At 59.8% G+C, this 20115-nt stretch overlaps 5 protein-coding genes across 5 annotated transcripts; all 5 read left to right on the forward strand.

Moving 5' to 3' along the window:
- Nucleotides 1–105: 105 nt before the first annotated feature.
- On the forward strand, nucleotides 106–1059 carry LINJ_23_0480 (conserved hypothetical protein; the record flags this gene model as incomplete). The annotated part of the gene is made up of 1 exon (XM_001465687.1): nucleotides 106–1059. The coding sequence occupies one exon, from the start codon at nucleotides 106–108 to the stop codon at nucleotides 1057–1059; it is 954 nt and encodes a 317-aa protein (XP_001465724.1).
- Nucleotides 1060–3993: 2934 nt separating this feature from the next.
- On the forward strand, nucleotides 3994–7308 carry LINJ_23_0490 (permease-like protein; the record flags this gene model as incomplete). The annotated part of the gene is made up of 1 exon (XM_001465688.1): nucleotides 3994–7308. The coding sequence occupies one exon, from the start codon at nucleotides 3994–3996 to the stop codon at nucleotides 7306–7308; it is 3315 nt and encodes a 1104-aa protein (XP_001465725.1).
- A 4429-nt stretch (nucleotides 7309–11737) lies between these two features.
- On the forward strand, nucleotides 11738–12715 carry LINJ_23_0500 (putative trypanothione synthetase; the record flags this gene model as incomplete). Its single annotated transcript, XM_001465689.1, has 1 exon — nucleotides 11738–12715. The coding sequence occupies one exon, from the start codon at nucleotides 11738–11740 to the stop codon at nucleotides 12713–12715; it is 978 nt and encodes a 325-aa protein (XP_001465726.1).
- Nucleotides 12716–13407: 692 nt separating this feature from the next.
- Nucleotides 13408–14457, forward strand: LINJ_23_0510 (conserved hypothetical protein; the record flags this gene model as incomplete). Its single annotated transcript, XM_001465690.1, has 1 exon — nucleotides 13408–14457. One exon carries the CDS (start codon nucleotides 13408–13410, stop codon nucleotides 14455–14457), a length of 1050 nt encoding a protein of 349 aa, XP_001465727.1.
- A 948-nt stretch (nucleotides 14458–15405) lies between these two features.
- On the forward strand, nucleotides 15406–19659 carry LINJ_23_0520 (conserved hypothetical protein; the record flags this gene model as incomplete). The annotated part of the gene is made up of 1 exon (XM_001465691.1): nucleotides 15406–19659. The coding sequence occupies one exon, from the start codon at nucleotides 15406–15408 to the stop codon at nucleotides 19657–19659; it is 4254 nt and encodes a 1417-aa protein (XP_001465728.1).
- Nucleotides 19660–20115: the final 456 nt, after the last annotated feature.

The raw sequence follows: 20115 nt of genomic DNA on the forward strand, positions 1-20115 counted from the left end.
CGCTCGTCCTCCCTTTTCTTCGCTTTCCACCCTGACCCCTGCCACCCCCCCCCCACGCACACACACGTGCGCGTGCCGCACTCTTTATCCTACCCGACATCCGCCATGAACATCGTCACCTCCTACTTTCTCGTTCGCAAGCTTCCAGGCGCCCTTGCCATGGGCGGAGACGTTCGGGAGCATCAGAACGCCCGCCAGCGCGAGTACATGGAGTGCCTTCGGCTCAATCAGCAACACCCCGGCGTCGCGTCCATCCACCTCATCGTCGAAGGGGTCGACGCCTACGATCATCTGCTGAAGCACGTTCTCTGCAACCCTCACTTCCAAAATGCATCGACGTTGACAACGTCCACGGCGCCGGCAGACGCACGACACCGCAGACGCCATGCCGCTCCTATCGTGCCTGTGGCACGCTTTGCCAGCGGCATGCCCTTGTACGCCGACTTCTTCGCCTACGCCAACCAGCTCCTCTCGCACCGCCTCACGATGGTGTGCAACGCGGATGTGTATCTCTCCCCCGAGCACTTTTCGCTGTCAGCGGTGGAGGACCTCTTTCGCCAATCCAGCACTCTTCCTCCTCCCCACGCAGCGCCTTGCGGAGCGTGCCAGACGTCGACTACGGGCATAGCGGAGGGGGAGGCGATGCGGCCCAAGTCTGCGCCAAAGCGAGCGAACCCCTTGGCACTGGCGCTCACCCGCTACGAGAGCGACAGCCCTCTCGACGCCCCATTCTTGTACGACTATCGTGGCTCTCACGACGCCTTTGTGTTGGTGCCGCCGGTGCCGCCGTCGTTTGTGCGCAGTGTCGCCCATCCGCAGAACTGCTACAAGGCAGAAAACATCGTCTTGCACGAGCTTCAGCAAAGTGGGTACCTGACATTGAACCCGACCTTGGGGGATGGCGTGCGCCTTGTTCACCTCCACGCCACCGATCTCCGGCAGTGGTTTCCGCCGGTGGACGAGTCACGGTACGGCCGCGCACAGCCGAGCACCTTGGCACAGGCGGCATCGCGCATCCGTGAAGAAGCACGCGTGCGATCGCTGCCGCCGTCTGTGTAAGGGCTGGTCTTCTCTACATGCTCTCTCTCGTTATATATACTATGTGTCGCCTGTGCGCGTGGCGTGTCCTCAACGGCCTCTCTTGCGACTTGTTTTCCCTGTCGGCTCCGCGTATGCAGTTCGGCGCAGATACTCAGTCTGCGTTCAACGCGCCAAGCAGCACTGCTCGCTCGCTGTCTCTCTCTCTCTCTGCATTGTCGTTGGTGCCTCTTTGCCGGTGCGTGTTCTGACATGATGAAAAAACAATAGGCATTGCCCCCGATAGTCGCGTGAACATCCTTGTCCCTCCCCCATCGCCGCCTCCATGCCCCAATCCAACTTCCTCGCCGCACGCTTGTGTTCATCAAGGCCGTGAGAACCGCACGCTGGTTCGGCCGACACCGTCTCGCGCCTCTAGCGTGTGCGCGAGATGTCATCAGTGATGGAAACTGGTGCATACAGTCTTGCCGAAAGGCGCCGTCGTTGTCGATGCGTTTCTGTGCACACCTATGCCCTGTTCTCTTCTTCCGCCCCTGCTCTTCCACTTGTTATCGGCCTCGCCATCTCCCTCTTTCTCTCTCCCTCCCTATGCCTCTTGTCTCTGTCTTTGTTGGCGCCTTCATATGCGCACACGCATGCACACGCGCACTCATATATGCATATAGGCAGTGCGTGTGTGTCGTAGCAACTTCGCTTATTCGCTTTCCCTTTCCATAATTTGAATAACTTCTCCACGTTATCTTTTTGTTGCGGCTGCTTTGCTTCCGTTTTCAAATTTTCCGGTTGATTTTGCAACCTCACGCCGAGAGGTATCTCGCTGGCTGACCCGCCCGCCTCATCCTCTCCTCCCCCTCTCTCCTACACCCACACGCCCTTGTCTCCTACCCACTCGGCCCTTCTGTCTTTGCTCACAAGGCCACGCCTTCCCTGCTTGCATCGCTCCCTCTCCCTCGCACTGGCTCTCTCATTGAAGCAGCCATCCACTCCGGCGAAGGAAGCAGGCGTGATTGTTCGTTGGCCCTCGTGCTCTCTCTATATATCACCGCATCTTTTGTGTTTGTGCTGCTCGCGCCCGTAAGTGCGCCGGCGTCTGTCTGTGTCTCTCTGTGTAGGTGTGTGCGCCTGCGTGTGTGTGTCAGTGTGTGTGCTTCTGTTGTCAACGTAACACATCCTTCTCAACGTACACGCCATCCCCACCCAACCCTTCTTTCACCCTCTTGCCACACACAGACACGAGCACGCGCAAACCTGGAATCACGTGCGTGCTGAATAGAAAGCACAGCACGCGCGAGAAACTACGAGTGAGCACCGTTGCATTCTGCCTCTTTCCTTTCCTTCCCTCCCCCCACCCACCCACCCCAATCTTCTCTCGACATCTCGTGTGATCCGGCGGCTGTGTCTCTCATTCGGGCACCGTTTTGCTGCGTACGCCCTCACCATCTACCTTCTCTCTCAAAGCCTTCTGCTGCACCGCTGCACGTGGGTGTGTGTGCGTGTAGCGGTGTGAGTTGACGAAGAATCGATATCCACGAAGCCGCAAGCGAAACGAAGGAAGAGAAAGGGGCGAGGCAGGAAAGCTAATCAGCACACAGCGCCGCTCTACGGTATAGAAGCGCACACGTCTCGAATCAAGAAACAGGAAAGGAACGAAGGCCGACGTAGAGCAGCTTTGGCCACCCCCTCCCTCCCTCGATCTCCTGTGTGCGCGTGCGCGCGTCTTCGGCTTTTTGTTTGCTTGCTTACATGTGCTAGTAGCCATTTCCTCGGTTCCGCCATTGCTTTTCCTCCTCAACGGAAGTGGACCTTTTCTCTCTCCTCGTTGTTGATCTTCTTCTGTCTCTCAGGCATTCATCTGCTCATCAGTGTCTCTTTCTATCTGTGTATGTGTGTGTGTGTGTAAGAGAGAGTGAGTCCCTGTGTACTTACGCTGCTCAGAAGTTACCCCCACCATCGCCACCCGCCTCCTTTTCTCTATCTGTGTGTCGGTTCACTATACATCGTGCTCGACATCCTTGCTGATCTCTCCTGTCTGTCTTCTCTTCCTCTCGTGCACTGTTTGTATCTCTTTTTAGTTTGTTGTTTGTGCTGCGTTTTCTTTCGCCCCCCCTCCTCCCTCCCTTCTCTCCCCACCCCCTTCCTCTACTATTTCGTTTGGCCAGAGGTGAAGTCGTCTTTGTGCCTGTGCCTGCATGTGTGCGCGCGCGTCGGTTTTCCTTTTGTGTGCTGTTGCCTTTCCTCAACGACTTCTCCCTCCATTTCTCGCTTGACAGCCTCCCACCTCACGCTGCTCTTCGGAGAAGTGGTACGTGTTTCTCGTCGTTCTCACCCTGTGTGCTGGTCGTGGATATGCGTGGCGCTGGTGCCCCGCACTTGTTGTCGCCGTCCTCTGCCCCCTTGTCCCTTTCTCTCTTTTCATTGCTTTGGCAACGCTTTTCGAATCTACGCAACAGCATTCTTTTCTTTTCTGTGTGTGTGTGTGTGTGCCGCCGCGATACTCCCCGTTTCATTTCGTTACTGTTGGTTTGAGGTCGTGGAGTCCTTCTCGCCATCACCTCACACACACACACATACGCACATCATCGTCCCGCTGCACCGCTGTAACCGCTCGCATTCCGGTCCGCCTCTCCTCTCTCTCTTTCTCGCTCTCTGTCTTGTTCGGTTCACTGTTGTATTTTATGCTTTTTTTTTCTGATTTCTTTGCTCTATTCACACGGAGATTGCCAACGTCGTAGCAGAGAGAGCGCACACGAATCTCATTAACGCGTGTGTCCCAGGCTTCTATTGCCGTGTTGCGTTGTTTTTCGCTCAACGCGCGTGCGCGCCTGCCTCATCGGATTGCCACGTTCCGCTCAGCGCATTCAAGCAAGAAGCAACGGGCACAGAAGAGTCAAGGAAACATAACGCTTCCCCACCACCACCACCTTCTTCCTCTTCTCCCGCCGCGCCATCAGCAAGATGAGCATCGAAGTACCCGTGAAGAAATCCGAGGATTCGGATGACCGCACCGGCTTCTTCGAAACACTGAAGCTGAGCTGGATCTACACAGTCGCCGATGTCCGGCGCCGACCGCGTAATATCATCATCGGCATCGCCGCAGTGATGCTGCTCGTCTTCTTCTCTGCTGTTGTCCTCATTGGCATCTGGAAGACCCCATATATCTTGCTACGCCTGGCGGAACTAACAGTGGGTGAAATGGACGTCATTCTCTACGGCGGCGGCGCGACGCTGCTGCTCAACTACACGAAGCTGAACCAGAGCTTCGTCAAATCGCCGGTCGTCGCTGGCGCTGCGCCGCGCTGGATCGCTCGAGCCAGCCTCACCTCCGAGGCGACCTATCGCGCAAGCATGCACCACGCCGCTGGTACACGTACTAGGGACCGCGTCACGGCGGCCAACATCCTGCTCATCAACTCCGAGCTGGAGCAACTGGCCGGCATTGGACGCGGGTGGCCGTACCGAGAGATCGGCTTTGACGAGGCCCAAATCTTCTTCTCAGCTGCAAACTACATCGGCGTCTCCGGCAACAAGGGCGAGCGCGTTCATCTTAGCATCAACGCGTCGTCTCTCAGCAACGCCATTGGCATCGACACCCTGTCCTTCAACATCACACGCCCCAAAAAGGTGACGGACCCCATCTCCTTCTACCTAGCGGCCTTCTTCATGCTCAACAACATCACCGAGGACTCGATACCGTTGTTCGACGTCGTATCGCTGAGCATGGCAGCGACCATGGCGGACGCGGTGGAGACGACGGCTGGCAAGTACGCGAGCGCGCTAGGCAACGCCGTCATCATGGACTGCCGGCAATTCTTGAACGTGCTGGTGGATCAGAGCTGCCTGCTTGGGCCGCAGAGTATCAGCCCGTCAGAGGGCTACTACTTCCCGACCACTGCTGAGCTGTTCAACATCACACTCCCGTCAACGAACTCCTTAGACATCCAGGACTATGCGATGATGGTGGTGGTGATGCTGGAGGGGCGATACGACATGTACTATGCCGACACAAAGCTGCGCGGGGCAATGTTGACGGAGAAGAGCAACAAACTGATGGAAGCCGTCGGCCTCAGCTTCGAAGGCACCTTGCAGTTTCCGGTGGACACAACAATCCAGACACTTGATACGTTCCGCACGTTGATGACGGCGGCCTGCGTGACGGTGGTCGTCGGCATCGTTGTACTCGGGTCCATCCTTATGTTCACACTGCTTCAGATCAACGCTGAGGAGCGGCAGTTCGAGCTGGCCATGATTCGCGCGCAGGGTATGTCGCGCACGCAGATTATCGGTATTCTGGTTATGCAGACACTCGCCTTCACCGTGCCTGGCACAGCGTTCGGCGTGCTACTCGCGTGTGCGACGAATGCGATACTCGAGCGGATGCTGGCGAACTTCACCAAGGCGCCCACCCGCTTGGGCGACGTGCCGATCGTTGCGATAACGATTGGCATTCTGATGGGTCTGCTGCTGCCGCTGGTGGCCACTTACAGCCCGGTTAAGAGGGCGCTGAGCAGCAGCCTGCGTGACGCGTTGGACATCTACCGCCAGGTGTACAACGAGGCGCACGTGAAGGCGATTCGGCTAGAGGAGATGGGCCTGCGCATGTGGCAGATCTTCCTCGGCATCTTCCTGGTCTTCGCGGGCTTCCTGGTGTACTACCTCATGCCGCTGAGCTTCATCTTTTCCAACATGATGATGTTCTTCATCCTGCTCGACTTTGTGCTTATCTGCATGATTGCCGGGCTGTGCATGATGACGTACGTCGTCCAGGGGCCGGCGGAGGTGTTTGTGCTGTATCTGCTTCTGTGGGGCCGCGAGACACGACTATGGACGCTTATCCGCAAGAACTTGCGAAGTCACCGCGACCGCAACTCCAAGGCGTACGTGATGTTCTTACTAAGCGTGGCGTGCCTCGTTGCATCCGGCATGATGTTCAGCATGATGTCCACCATCTCCTCTCAGTTGGCGGAGCTGACGACCGGTGCGCCGGTGACAGTGACTTCGAAATCGTTCTGGAACCCCCTCGACCAGGCAAGCCTCGACGCGTTCATGCGTGGTGAAGGAAGCCTCTACGCCACGCAGTGGGCCTACACCTCCTTCGCGCTCCGCGAGTACCCGCAGATCGCCAGCAGGACACAGGTCGGCAACCTCATCGGCAACTTCCGCACCATCGGCGTGCGGGCGGTGACGGAGTTCTTCATGGACGCCACCTACCCGGAATTCAACATGGTGGATAGCTACCGCAGCGGCTACAAGTACCCGATGAACACCTTCCACCAGCGCGACGTTATCCGCAGCATGTACGAGCACCCGCCGCATCGCAACGTGAGCAAGAAGCAGGGCATCATCGTCAATGGGTTCCCCTACGGTGTCAAGATTCCGAACGTGACGGCGAAGGAGTCGCAGGTGATTCCAATGATCATCTCCTCTGCCGCCCAGGACGAGATTGGGCTGGACGTGAACTCCGCGGCTCAGCTGCGCTTCGACTACTTTCTGAACGACAGTGCCCAAACCATGTCCACCGTCTTCTTCCTCGAGCCGCGGGCCCTCATGGACCGCATCTCCGGCTTCCTCGCGGTCTCCTCGCTGCCCATCCTCTTCACTCAAGGCACCATTCTGGTGCCGACCAAGTACTTCCAGAGCCTGCTCAACCCGGCGGTACTCGACTTCGACGCGGAGCAGATGATCTCGATCACCAACCACTCCGTCCTGGAGGTGCGGCAGGCAGTGCTGTATGTGCAGCTCCGCAGCAATGTCACGAAGCGCGAGCGTGAGATCTTTGTGAACGCGCTCCAGACGCACACCGATACTCTCTACCACGCCATCGTTGACACCGAGGCCACCGTGGAGCAGCTCCGCTCGGTGCAGAACCTGATCATGGGCTTCTTTTACTTCACCTCGGTCATCTGCATCACGCTTTGCGCTTTCATGATGTGGACCACGTTCATCTCTAACGTGCAGCTCAATGCGTGGACCTTTGGTGTGTTGCGCGCGCTCGGTTTCCGCACCGCGCAGCTGATGCGCTGCGCCGTCTACGAGTCCCTCTGTATTGTCATCTCCGCATTTGCATTGGGGCTGGTGGTGGGCGTTGCGGTTGGCGTGACGATGGCCATTGAACTGTGCCAGATCATGGTCATTCCGTTCCATTTTAGCTTCCCTTACGCGCTAGTGATCGTTGTGTTCGGCATGGCGCTCGCGGCCGCCGTTGTTGGCTCCATCGCACCACTTCTGAGTCTGCGCAAAAAGCCGATCTCCTTTGTCCTGCGCGGCATCTAGGATGGATGTATATATGTGTGTGCGTGTGCCCGCGCTATGTGTGGCCCTCTTTCATGCAATCGAGGAGCCTGCGACTCTACACTCCCTGCCTCCCAACAAAGGGCGTCCTTCCTTCTTCGTTGTCGGCACTGCGCTCCTCTTCAAGGATCCACCTTGGAGTACGGGATCGAGTCTTTGTGCGTGCGAGTGTACGAGTACGTCTCCCTCAGCGTGCATACGACATGGTCCGCCGCTACTGTGGCTGCTGTCCTCATCCCCCGAATTCCCCTTTGACTCTCTGGCTCTTCTCCTGATGCCTTTGCTCTTTTCGTGCAATGCAAAACCTCTGGAGCAGCGAGGGCGAGGAAGAGAAGTTGTGCAAGCGTTGCGGATCTCGAGAAGTGGGGGGCAGGCAGACAGCGAGAGCCCAGAGCGATGGAGAGTGATGTTCGTGAAAGCATGGTTGGGCACATGCACATGCTCGCGCGTGCAGAAGAAACTGGTGACCTAGAGAGGCCAGAGCAAGCAGAAGCGCGGCGAAGTGAGGGCGGAAGGCGGTGATGGTGGAAGAGGGAGCGGGAGCTGTTGCTGACACGTACACTGGCAGCCCTCCCCAACCGTTTGAAGGGCGCTCTTTGTGCCTGTGTGTGTGGGTCTGCATCTCTCCCGCTACCTTCTCCTCCGGTGCGTTGAGAGTCGTGCCGCCTTTCATTCTTCCTCCCTCGTGTGTTTCTCGCCTCCTCTCGTGCGCTGTCTTACGCATGCGCGAATAGACGCAGGGAGTACACCTCTCGCCTCCTGCGCTCTGCTGCCACTTCCATTTACCTGTGCGTCTGCACGCTCTTGCGCCGTAGTGCAGCGCACTCCTGCTGCGGCGGCTGTTTCGTTTGTTTTTATTTTCTTGGGAGATCGGGGGCTTTCTTCCCTTGGTGTTTCCGTTCTCTCGTTGACGGTCCGGCGCCGCTGCGGTAACCCCCCACGACATCCACGGCTCCGCCTTGCCTTTCCTCCATATCTCTCTAGCTCTACTCCCACGCTCCGCCCCTCACCACTCATCCTTTCCCGTGCCGCCACCACCGCCGCCGCCGCCTTCCCCTGCACCTACTTCAACCTCTGTGTAGATCAACGCATTCAAGCTGCAGCCGAAGGGCTCGTGCGGCCATGTCCTCTGCAGCTCTCACGGAGGCGGGGGAAGGCGTTGCTACTGGAGTTCGAAAGTCAGAGAGAGAGGGAACGCTTCGTGCGCATTACGACACGAAATATCCGTGTCGTATTCGTGCGCGTTCGATCCCCGGGTATGACGGAACCTCATGTGCCTCTTTTCTTGCCGTGTTTTGATCTCTCGCCCCGTCTACCCGCGTCTTTCGCATTTGGCAGCTGCAGGAAAAAGCAACACAAAAACAAAAAGACCAGCGAAACGAGCGATTTGAGGAGATGGGGGGGGGGGCGACGGTGTCACTCCGCTACTGGGAAAGGCCGGGGGAAGGGGAGATGAGAGCGGGTGCGCCAGCGTAGATGGCTTGCGTGCTTTCGCACACCTATGAGCATGTGCGGAGCGTTGGGGGTGAGAAATGCCTTTGGATCGTTTCGTTTCTATGGATGTGTTGCACCTCCTCAGCAATGTCTTTGTTTTGTTCTCTTCCTGCTCCACCGGGCACCTTCTCCATTTTGAATGCTCCTGACGGACTCAGCGGGGTCCCTTCCGATCTTTTACGCGCGTGTATGTTGATGTGTTTCCCTGTGTCGTTGTTGTTGACAGGTCCGAGAAAACGGTATCTTACTGCTTTCGGCTTTATATGAGATTTGAGTCGGCGCGTCTAGTAATCTCGTTCGTCTTCTCCTCCGCCACTGTTTGGCGAGCCTCCACCCTCCTCTCTCTGCGGCGCGTCAACAAACACACACACACACGCACATATTTTTATCTTCAGCCCCCACCTTCCCCCATGCCACACCACCCTTTCCCTAGCCCGACACCTACGAACTTTGTGGTGTATGCTGCGCAAGTTTGATTGCGACAGTGCACGAGTCATCGCGCCCTCTCCCCCACTTCACCCCTCCCCCGCTTTATTCTTTTAGCTCTGTGTGGTCCTCGGTGACGTGGGACACTGCAGTGCGTGGCGTCAGGTCCCAGTGCACTGACTCTCGGTGGGGAGGCCAGGCAGCCATTCATACGATTAGGCAGAGTGTCGACCTGACTCGAGCGTATCCCAACCCACCCCCCGGCCCTCAGACGGCTTACTGGTGGGTGGGCTGAGTTTGAGGCAGGGGACGTGCTCCGGTGACTGAGCCGGCGCACTGCTGTAACGCGTGTGTCTAGGGCTACTTCGGCACCACAATGTGGCGGCCTGCGGCAGGGCCAAGGAGCGACTGGGGAGTGAAGTGGAGGTCGACTCGTATTGAATATTCAGCAGATGGGCCTGCTGAGGAAAAGCAAACACGCCTTTGTTTTAGGCCACTGTCTTCTTCAGGAGGGGTCACGTCGAGCGCTACGGTAATGAGGCGCCATCTGCGACCTTTCGGTGCTCCATGAGCGAGCTCTTCTCCTCGTGCGCGTCCGCGCAGAAACGCAATTCGAGGGTCCCGCCTCCTTTTGGCAGCACAGCGTCCTGTGCGCGTAGTCTTCTCTCCGATGGCTCACGCGCTCTTTCCGCCGACAGCCGCTCCCCATCTCGCTGGTCGGAGCGCGAAGCCGAGGCAACGCGTAATCTCGAAACGATGGGGGTGAGGCACTTTGGACGGTTTGCACCGACGGCGGAGAGAGGGGCCGGGTGCCCCCTCGGGCGGGGGCAGGAACGGTTCGGGCAGCCCAAACGGCTCGCAGAGAAACTGGGAGTGGGGGACGGCGAAGGCGACCGTTGCAGCGCTGGCGTCGGCAATTCCGTGACGACTTTGTTCTTTCAAGCCCGGGCAACACAACAAATGCTCAGGGGTCTCTTGGCAGCGGTGGTTGCGCATCCACAGTGCGGCTTTGACAGGCTCACGAACGCCGTCGGTGCCGTTGAGGTGCACCGCGAGTGCTACACGCTCCACATCTCACGTCACCGCAAAAGAGGCGTCCGTGCGCAGAACGCGCGAGTGGGTGATGGCGCCGCGCGTGACCACGTGTGACAGCGGGGTAGTGCATACAGGGGGAAGTAGCCCCCCCCGCACCACAACCACCACCACCGTGATCACGTCGCTACCCACGGCCTGTCTGCCGGAGTCTACGCCGCGCTCGTCTACCTCAAAATGCAGGTTTGCTGGCTTCGCTACGGTAGGCTTCCGTCTTTTGCGGAGCTGTGTGACGGTGCGCTCCTCTGCGCTCACCGTGTGCGTGGGTGTCTTTGCGCACCTGCGTTTCATCGGATGTCGGCACATTATCTTCCGCTGTCGCTTTCTGCTTTCCGTTTTGTGCTTTTCGCTCGTGGCAATCTCTCTGTCTTTCTGTGTCTTATCTTGCCGGTGCTGAGCTCCGCACTAGCGTCTTCGCCCAGGCTCTTGGAGCTCTCTTTCTCTCTGTGTGTCTGTGTGCGTGTTCCTCACCGTGCAGTCCATCTCACGTCTCCACACTACTTCGGTGGGTGTCGCCAATCTTTTCACTCTCCCATGATGCACATATAGAGGACGAAGAAAGAAAATACAGAAAACGATCATGGTGCGAATCGGCATGGACGCTCGCGCTCTCTCCATGCTATCTGTCGTTCCCCCCTCTGACCACCTGCGGAGGCGCGCGTGGCCACGTGCCCACAGATGTGCAGGCTAGCCCCCTTCTCTCTCGTTGTTGCATTCCCGGCAGTTTTAGGTAGGAGGAAGGGGGTGAATCGGAGAGAAAATGATGGCATCCTGTCCCTTGTATACGACACAGCCGCGCACATGTGTGTGGGCGTTCTCGATGCCTGCCACGAGAGCGTTCGCTGTCCCCACGCGTTGCGTTTTTATGCTTTTTTTTTAGTTCTGCGTCGTCGTGTTTGTGTGTGTGTATGGGGGTGAGGGTTCTGGCCTCTTTGCGTCGACCTCACCTGCAGACGGAGGCCACGCAGCACCGCATAGAAAAGTGGGTCGACGCCCCTCTCCGTCTGCACATCTCCGCCTTCGCCGACTTCCCTCTCTCTATAATACGCACCGGCACACACACGCACACTTACAAACGTGCAATTTCAACGCATCCTTGCACGTGTGCTTCCGTGGCGCCGTCCTCTCCTAGAATGACTTCTCTCCGCCAGCATTGCTGACCATCACTGCCTTGTGCCATCACATACCCACGCACGCGCATCCGCACATTTCCCCTCCCCCCATTCCCATTCGATTGTGTGGAAGCAGTGCTGCATCGCTCTCACGTTCTCTTCGGCCTTCTCGCTGTGCTGCCTCTGTGAGCGGATGCTCACCTGCTGCTCATCTAGTGCCGGTGCCACACACAAGCACATTCTTCTCTCGAGTCGTGCACACGTCTCAGGCCAGTATCTTGCGCTCAATGGGATGCACATCATCCACAGAAGCGAAAGCCAACGAAGCGCATTCGTCCTCAGCTCGTCTATCTCGAAGCCGCGTGACGAGGCCTCCCGATCGGATGGGCACGGCGCGCCGTCTGCGTCCGGCCGCGCGTGAAGAAGTCGACTTCAACCCTGAAAACGCCGCCGGTGCAGAGCGCCTCCGCCCGTCCGTCGTCACGGCCCGCAGCAGCAGCCGGGTTGGTGCCGTTACCCTGCATGGTGTCTGTGGCTACACCCAAAACGGCGTGCCTGCGTACAGCAATGGCACCTCGAACACATGGACAAGCACGAAGAACTTCCGCGAAGGTATCTTTATGGGGTACCAGTGGCAGTGTGTCGAGTTTGCCAGGCGGTGGCTCTGGGTGACGCACCGACTGTTGCTGCCAGAGCGTAGCTGCGCTTACTGCTTTTCTAGCTGCACGTACGCATACCGACTCAAGAAGGACCCATCACCCACCTCGCAGCGGGCACGTGCGGCCATGCACGGGACTGCGGCAGAGACCGGTGCCGGCTCGCCATCGTCCTTCAAGGAAGTGAATGCCGCGACAGAGGTGAAGCTCCTTGGACCGTACACGAACAGAGACGCCTGGGAAAAGGTGCCCGCCAAGTTCGTGAAGCAAGGCTCACTGGTGCCTCCGGTGGCGGACAGCTTGATTGTCTACCCGATGAGCTGGGGCAGCCCGTGGGGACACATCGGTGTCATCACCGCCGTTGACCTGGATCGAAACTGTGTCTACGCTGCTGATCAAAACCGCTACTTTCACGACTGGAACGGCAAGTCGTACAGCGCCGTCTTTCGGCTGGACTGCGACAAGGGTCGATTCTACATACGCGACCACGAGGGCGAGTGCATGGGGTGGCTGACATTTCCAACCGCGGTGGAGGGGCACGACGTGTGGTGTGCAGGTGACCAGGCGCCACGGAAGGCATGCAAGCGACAGCAAGAAGCGGGGGCTTAAAAGCGAAATGAAGCGCCCACACACACACACACACGCACACACCACCCCTCCCTTCCCTCCTCCCAGTGCACACATAGTGTGCGTCTCGTGGCGTCTGCCCCCCCCCCTCCGCCCCCACTCCCTGCAAGCGCCTTCTTGGTCGCATCACTGCTTTGGATTGCTCTTCCGCTGTCTATGCGCATGCTTTAGCCCCCCCCCCTCCCCTCCCTCACGTCTCGGCCTGTCCACCTGCCAACGCTTTGAAGGGGCAAAGAGTAGTTCAGGCCGAGCCCAGCCCGCCGCGCGGCGTACAATGCGTGTGCGTGTGCGTGTGTGTGTGTACGCCATGTCTATGGCAAAGAGCACTGGACATGCGCGCAAGGAAACATGCACGCGGAAGATCGACAAGTATGCGAGACACGCTGCTCAGCGTTCATGGTCACCGCCTTTACCCCTTGGCGGCTTTCCCTTCATCCGCCATCTCTTCTCCCCTTCACCAAACCCCAGTACACACGCGCCCACTCGCGTGTAGTGGCCAACGCAGCCCCGTACAGAATCACGCAAGCGCACTTAGCCACTGCCGTCGCTCGAGGTGCCCTTTCCGCCCCCTCCCCTCTTGTGTGTGGAGGCAAAGCGACCATGGTGTGCCGCACGCGCTCGCCTTGGGTCGACACGCACAAGCTCCCCAAGCTTGCGCCACTTTCCTCGCCGCCATGTCGTGGGAGCCTGACAAAAAGCACCGCAGTCAATGGAGTCTTACCGCCGACCCGCGGATGCTGAGCTCAGCGGCAGCGGTGACACAGTCGTCGTACCTGCACGCGCTCGGTGCCACACAGGAACTGCAGCCGGAGTCGCAGCATCTGCCGAAAGCTCGTAACACGGTCGCCTCTGGCGCATCGATCAACCCAGCCATGGCGGCTGTGGCGCAGCAGAAAGCTCGGTACGCGCGTTGCCCGTATGTCCCTCCACCTGCCTTGCGCCGTAGTCGCCTCCATCTGGGCCCCACGGCGGGCACCAGCGGCGCGCTTGGCGGAACAAAGCACATCGACGAGGGTCGTCGCGCCCTCACGCAGCCTGCAACGTGGTCTCTGCCGTTGCAGTCTGATTCCGCACAGCGCCGAACGCCTGCAGGCGCGGGGCCCACGCCGCGTTCGGCGGTCAATGGGGATACCACCTTTCACCCCCTTCCGCCACTACGGCCGTCACTCCATCCAATCCCTCCGCCACCGACTGAGTGGTGTCAGGCCCTCGTTGCGCTTCAAGAGCGTCAGCTGCTCTGCTGGCAGCAACTTATAGAAGCCCAGCAGCTGATGACTCACCACGTTGGGCGGCTGCAGGAAGAGTTGCAGTATGTGCGCGAAGTCCTGAAGCACGGACTTGGCAAGCACTCCACGACGGAGGCGGTCATCGCGAGCGCAGCAGATCCACGCAAGCGCTCCCGCTCGGAAGGCCACGACAGTTTCAAAGCTGCAACAGTGACCAAATCTGCAGCAGCAGTGCCGACTGCCAGCGCCGCAACCTCGCAGCGGAACATGTCAGTGCACGTGGTTCGTTTGCTAGGAGAGAGCACCACCTCTACGCCTGCAGTCGTGCAGGACGCGGTAGTCTGTCGAGATGTCGCCCGGCCGGCAGAAGTCGCGCAAAGGCTCCCTTCGAGACCATCCGCAGAGCCGAAGGAGGGCAATGGCGGTGGCGGCGGTGCTGCACACTCACAAGGCACCGCTGACGCTGCCGACAGCGAGGCAGACATCTTCATGCTCTGACAAGGACTGCCCACCCTCACAAGAGACATACACGGGTGATGTTCACGCACTTCCACACACTGGCCTTAACGCGTCACGGAAACGGTGTTGTGTGTGTGTGTGTGTACGTGCGTGTGCGACATGATACACCTCTCTGCTACCCCAACAGCCGCTCATAATGAAGAGCAAGCACAGACACGCAGACAGAGAAACTACCGCCCTCGCTGTCTCGCTACAGAGGCGCACGCGCGTTGGTCAGACGGCATTACATGACCTGGCGCTGCCTAAGCATGGGCGGAGAAGCGTATCACGTTGCTTCCGGATCTTCCATGCGCCGAGCACATGACCCTTTCGCTGCCTTTGCCGTACTGCGCGGCTTTGCGTGGTCTCTCTTCATGTGCGTGTGTGTGTGTGTGTGTGTCACCGTGCCGCACACGCATATATCGAAGTTACAAAGTCGCTCCTACGCTCTTTTTGGCACGCCCCCGCCCAACTTCGCCCACACAACCCTCTGCCCCACGTGCGCACACATGCACGCAGTCGCTGGCAGCGCACCCCATCCCCCATCCGCAGCCGTGTTGAAACACCCACATATATATACACACAAGCGGTGAAGCAGCATCCGCAGCGGTAGCGCTTTTCACGCATAGACTCACCAACCCTTCCACATGTGCAGACACACGCGCATAGACACATCTGACCTGCTTCCACCTCCAGCTCTCTTCATTGCTTTCTCTCCATTACACCAGCAGATAAAGAGTGCACCCATATCTCTCCGTCTATCTGTGTGCGTGTCAAGACCGGCGCGCACACCCCATCCGCAGCGCGCGCCTCTACGGCTCACCTTCTATTTTTCCGTCTTCGCTTCACCTTCACAGAGAGAGATAGAGACATCGTCGTTGTCCGAGAAGTCAGGCTTCTTTTTTCAGTCATCTCTCCGCCACCCCCTCTCCGTCCCCCCTCCACTCCATGGACGCCACATGGCAATCCTCTATCGACCGGACGCTGCGCTCCACGGAGGCGACGCTTGAGCAGCTGTCGCATCGTCGCGACAACTACGATCGCGCGAAGCGCCGCGTCGACGACTACCTTGGTGCGACACCGAACCGCCACGACGGCCCGCCCGCTCTAGATGTGTTCGATCATGATTTGAGTCTACCACCACCCTTGCCACAGCACCTCCGCTACCGTGCCGCGCGCATGGCAGGCCCGTCTCCGCCAGCGCCGACCTCACTGGATCCATCGGCCCCCGCGCGGCGGTCACGCTTACTGTCGTCGGCAGGCGGTTGTGCGGATCCGCGGCCACCTGGCCCGTCGTCGTCACCGCTACAGCTCGTAAATGCACAGGTGCGAGGCGCGCTGTTGGAACTGGAGCTCGAGAAGGCGAAGCGGGCCGACAGCGTCCGTGAGCTGGCTCACCGCACCACTGCCGAGCTCTCTGAAATGCGCAGTCTCATCACGCAGCTCCAGACGGAGAACGAGGCGCTGAAAAAGTCTGTGCGCGCGCTGGAGGGGCGACTCGGGTATGGGGGCAAGTGTGACAGTCAGCACAAGAGCGTAGAAAACAGTGCAGCCACGACCGCGGATGGCGCGACCTCGATATCCCTGTCTGGTGCATTCGCCCGGCCAACGCATGCAGGCATGTTGTCTTCTTCGACCGTCAACAATGGATTTGGCCCTGCGCACGACGCAACGATGCCTGCCGGTGCCGCGGCGTCGCTCGCGGCCCGCGTGGAAGCACTCGAGGCAGGGCTCGCGCGGCAGCAGCAGCAGGCAGAGGACCGGCAGACACGCGTGGCAAGCGTGCTGCACGAGCTGGTAAAGGCGGAGGTAGGCTCCGAGGTGTCGCAGGTGCGCGCGTTGGCACGGGAAGCAGCCCGCGATAGCGCGGAAAACTTGCTGAAGCTGCGGCTCTCTGCCCTGCAGTCAAGCACCCAAGCGGATCTCCAGAAGGCGCTGCACATCGCATCGGCGAGCGAAACCGTGGCCCAGCACGCACAGCAGCAGTGCCGCGAAGCAGAGCAACGACTATACTCCCACATGCACAAGCTGCAGGCACAGTTGTCGGAGTGGCAACGCACGCATAGCAGCGATGCGTCGGGCAGCGCCGCCGCCGCTGCGTTGGTGTCAAGCCAGCAGGAGCAGGAGCGTATTGCCACGGTGGACCGCCGCATTGCTGAGCAGCTGCGCGGCGTGCAAAGGCAGCTACAGGAGTACCGTGCCGACGTCGAGGCGCAAGTGGACCGGCTGGCACAGCAGCACAAAGCTCTCTCCAGCGTGGTGCAAAGAAAGGCTGATGCTGGTGAATTGCTAGCGGTGCGCGAGCATGTAGAGGAGCAGCAGAGAGATGGCAGCAGCGAGTGGATGTCGCGTGATCAGGTGACCGCTCTGCTGCGGGCGCAGCTGCAGCCCCTCCACGATGAGGTGCGCAAGACACAGGCCATGGCGCAAGAGAACCTTGGTGGCGCCGATGCGTGGCGACAGCAAGCTGCGATGCGCTTGGCGGCAGTCGAAGCCAGCATGAAGGCGTACTCCGCGGAAACGCTGCAGGATCAGCAATGGCAAAGCTGCGCACGTGACATACAGCAGTTGCGGACAGACATGAGCAGCGTCCAGTCCTGCGCCGCAGAGGCAGTGAGGCAAGCCAGGGCGGAGCTGGCGGATGTCTGGGATGCCAAGGTGAGGCTACTGGAGGAGCGCACGCAGCAGATGCACCGAGAACGTCAGCAGCAGACCGACGCACAGCTCCGCCAGCTGCAGCAGACACTGGCGGAACAGCAGGAGGCGCTGCAGCGAGCTCGTGTGGCAGGGGAGTCCTCGGATGAGCGTCTACGGCGGACGGAGGCGGCACTTGCTGCGGTTGAGGCAACCCTGCCACGCGCGGTGGAAGGCGTTCGGGCCAGGTGCGAGGCGCTGCAGGGACTCATTCAGCAGACGTGCGTACTTCCGGTGACCCGGGTGCAGCAGGACATCGAGGAAGCGCAGCGCAAGCTGCAGGCGGCGGAGGAAGACCGGATACGGCTGAACAGCAGCTGGACGCAGCAGCTGGCAGAAGCGAGGCAGTACCACGAAGAACGCGCCCGGCACACCCGGGAGGTGCTCGAACAGCGCCTCGCTCACCACAAAGAGCTCTATGAGGAACTCAGGACACAACAGACCCTTCAGCGGCGTGCCGCGGAGGAGCAGCATCAGCAACTCATGGACCGTGTCCGCCAAGTTCAACAGCAGCAACAGTATGGGGCGTCGAGCGTGGTGGCGCTGACGCCTGTGCGCGAGCCGCCTGCAGAGGGGGAGAGCACTCCTGCGCTGGCGACAGCGGCGCCGACCACCATGGCCAGCACGTCAGGGCCGGAGGAAGGTCAGCACAGCCTGCAACTGCTAGCCAGCCGCCTTCAGGTTCTCGATAACCGCCTCGAGGCAGTCGAGGAGGCGTGCGCTAAGGTGCCCTTCACCGTCGCTGACGCGACAGCCTCGGTCGCAAAGCGTCTGGAAGGGCTGCAGAACCGCGTGCACGCCGAGGCCGACGACGGGAGAAAGCGGCACGATGCGCTAAAGCGCGACATGGAACTGCAGCTGGGTGCGGTGCCGAGGAAGTGCTCAGAAACGGCAGCGTCCATCGACACTCAGTCGGCACGCACGGCGCGTCAAGTGGAAGAGCTCCTTTCCCCGCTGCAACTTGTCACGCACCTTGCAGCCAACGATTCGTGTCTTCAGCACCTCGCGCGTCGCCTGCGAGACCACCTGGAGCTGGCGCCCGAGAACACAGCTGCTTTGGCTGATGTGCGTGCTCACCTCGTGGTACAGGCAAAAACGCTGGAGGTGTTGCAGGCATCGGTGCAAGACACGCAGCAGAGGCTCACCGGGCTCAGCGAGATGCGCCTTGCAGATCAAACGTCTGCCGCCGTTCCCTCTTCAAGCTCAGAGATGGAGTCTGCCGCAGCTGCAGAGGCGGCGGCTGCACGAGAGGAGATGCCGAATGTCGTTCGGAGCCTACAGGTAGCGCTTGAGGAACAGCGTGAGCGTCAGGAGGACCTCGAAAAAGGCCTGCGTCACGTCACGACGGAGCAGCTCACCACCATCACCACGGAGCTGGCTGAGCTCAAGCGGGTAACAGACAGCGTCCCGCTTGAGCTCGCCAAGCTTGCCGAACAGTGCAGCGCCCTCCAATCGGTGCAGCGGCAGCAGCTGCCGACGCTGCAGAAGTACGTGCAGGATGTCGTCGATGTGGTCGAGTCGAACCAGTCGGCGCAGATGGGCCCGATCCAGCTGCGGCTGCGCGCCGTCGAGGATCGTCACAAGCATCTGCAGGCGCGAGTGGAGGAGGTCAGCGCAACCCACGAGGCGGATGCGGCGCAGAAGGTGCAAGATCTGCACAGGACGTTGGGCCAGCAGCAGAAGGTGCACAAAGCTGTTGAGGAGCAGCTGGCAGGTTTGCGCGACAACGTGGCGGCCACACGAGCGGACGTCGACTCTCTGGCGCAGCGCATGGCTGCCGCAGAGCAGGTGAGGGAGCACGCGACAGACCTGCAAGTCGTCGCGTCATCCGCCAAAGCCAACGAAACCGCCGCAGCGAAAACGGACGAAGCGCTCGTGGTACCCGATGCTGTGGCGGAGCTGCGCCTGTACATGGAGGACATCGATGAACGGCTTGCCCAACTGGAGGAGCAGGCGCACAGCTCGGTGTCTGTGACGGCAGAGATGCTGGGGGCGTTTCGCGATCAACTCCAACATGTCGTTGGCCGCTTTGCGGCAGCCGCCGCGCAGTTCACCGGAAATGCAGAGGGCAACGAAGCGAACGAGGCAGAGAATGGTGATGCCGCAGCGACGGAGGCGGCGGTGGCGGCCACGAAGGGTGTTTCTTGCTCCACACAGCCGCCCATCCACAGCCTTGAGGACGTTCTCTTATTCCTTCTTCACCAACTCCACCAATTTCAGCACGCGCTGCGGCAGCTGCAGTCGAACACGGTGGATACGCTGGAGATACTCGAACAGCATGAGGAGAGTGTCGCGCCGCTACCAATGCTCCAGCACACTGTCGATGTGATGGCCGCCACCCTTCTGCCACTCGCGGAGCGGCTCGGTGTGGACGCTGCTGCCGTCCGCGCTGTCTCGGCGCAGCCGCAGCATCGCCACCATCACCATGTCTCGCTGTTCCCGCCCTCGCGCAGCAGCAGCAGTAGCGGCAGCAGTGCGTCTGAGAAGTGTGAGTGGGTCCGAGGGTGACCACCTGGACACGTTTAGAGCGAAGAGAGCGGGAGGGAGGGTGGGGTAGCTGGTGGCGCGGAGACGATGCAATGCGTGCCAATGCCTTGATCTTTCCTCCCACTCGGTTCGCTTTCCTGGATCGCTAGTTCTTCACCGATGTGATCTCCCTCGTGTGCTTGGGTTGTATATATGTTCGTGGGCATGTGTTTCGCTTGGAAAGACAGTCGCCATAAATCCTTATCTCCCTTTCGTAACTTCTCTCTGTCTCCCAGCACTGCAAAGTCCTGTAGCGGCACCGTTGCCTGGACCCCTCGGACACGCTTGCGCACGAGGGCACCTATCCGTGACCACGTCGATGCCGACTAGAGAAACGTCGCTTATTCCACATCCTTCCGACCCCCCCCCCTCGACCTTCTCGGTGCCCTCCATCTTGATTCTCCTCCTTTCAAATAGCACCGCCGGTTGCTTTACACC

The sequence above is a fragment of the Leishmania infantum genome, chromosome 23 (assembly GCF_000002875.2).
Source record: "Leishmania infantum JPCM5 genome chromosome 23".
Classification (NCBI taxonomy): domain Eukaryota; phylum Euglenozoa; class Kinetoplastea; order Trypanosomatida; family Trypanosomatidae; genus Leishmania; species Leishmania infantum.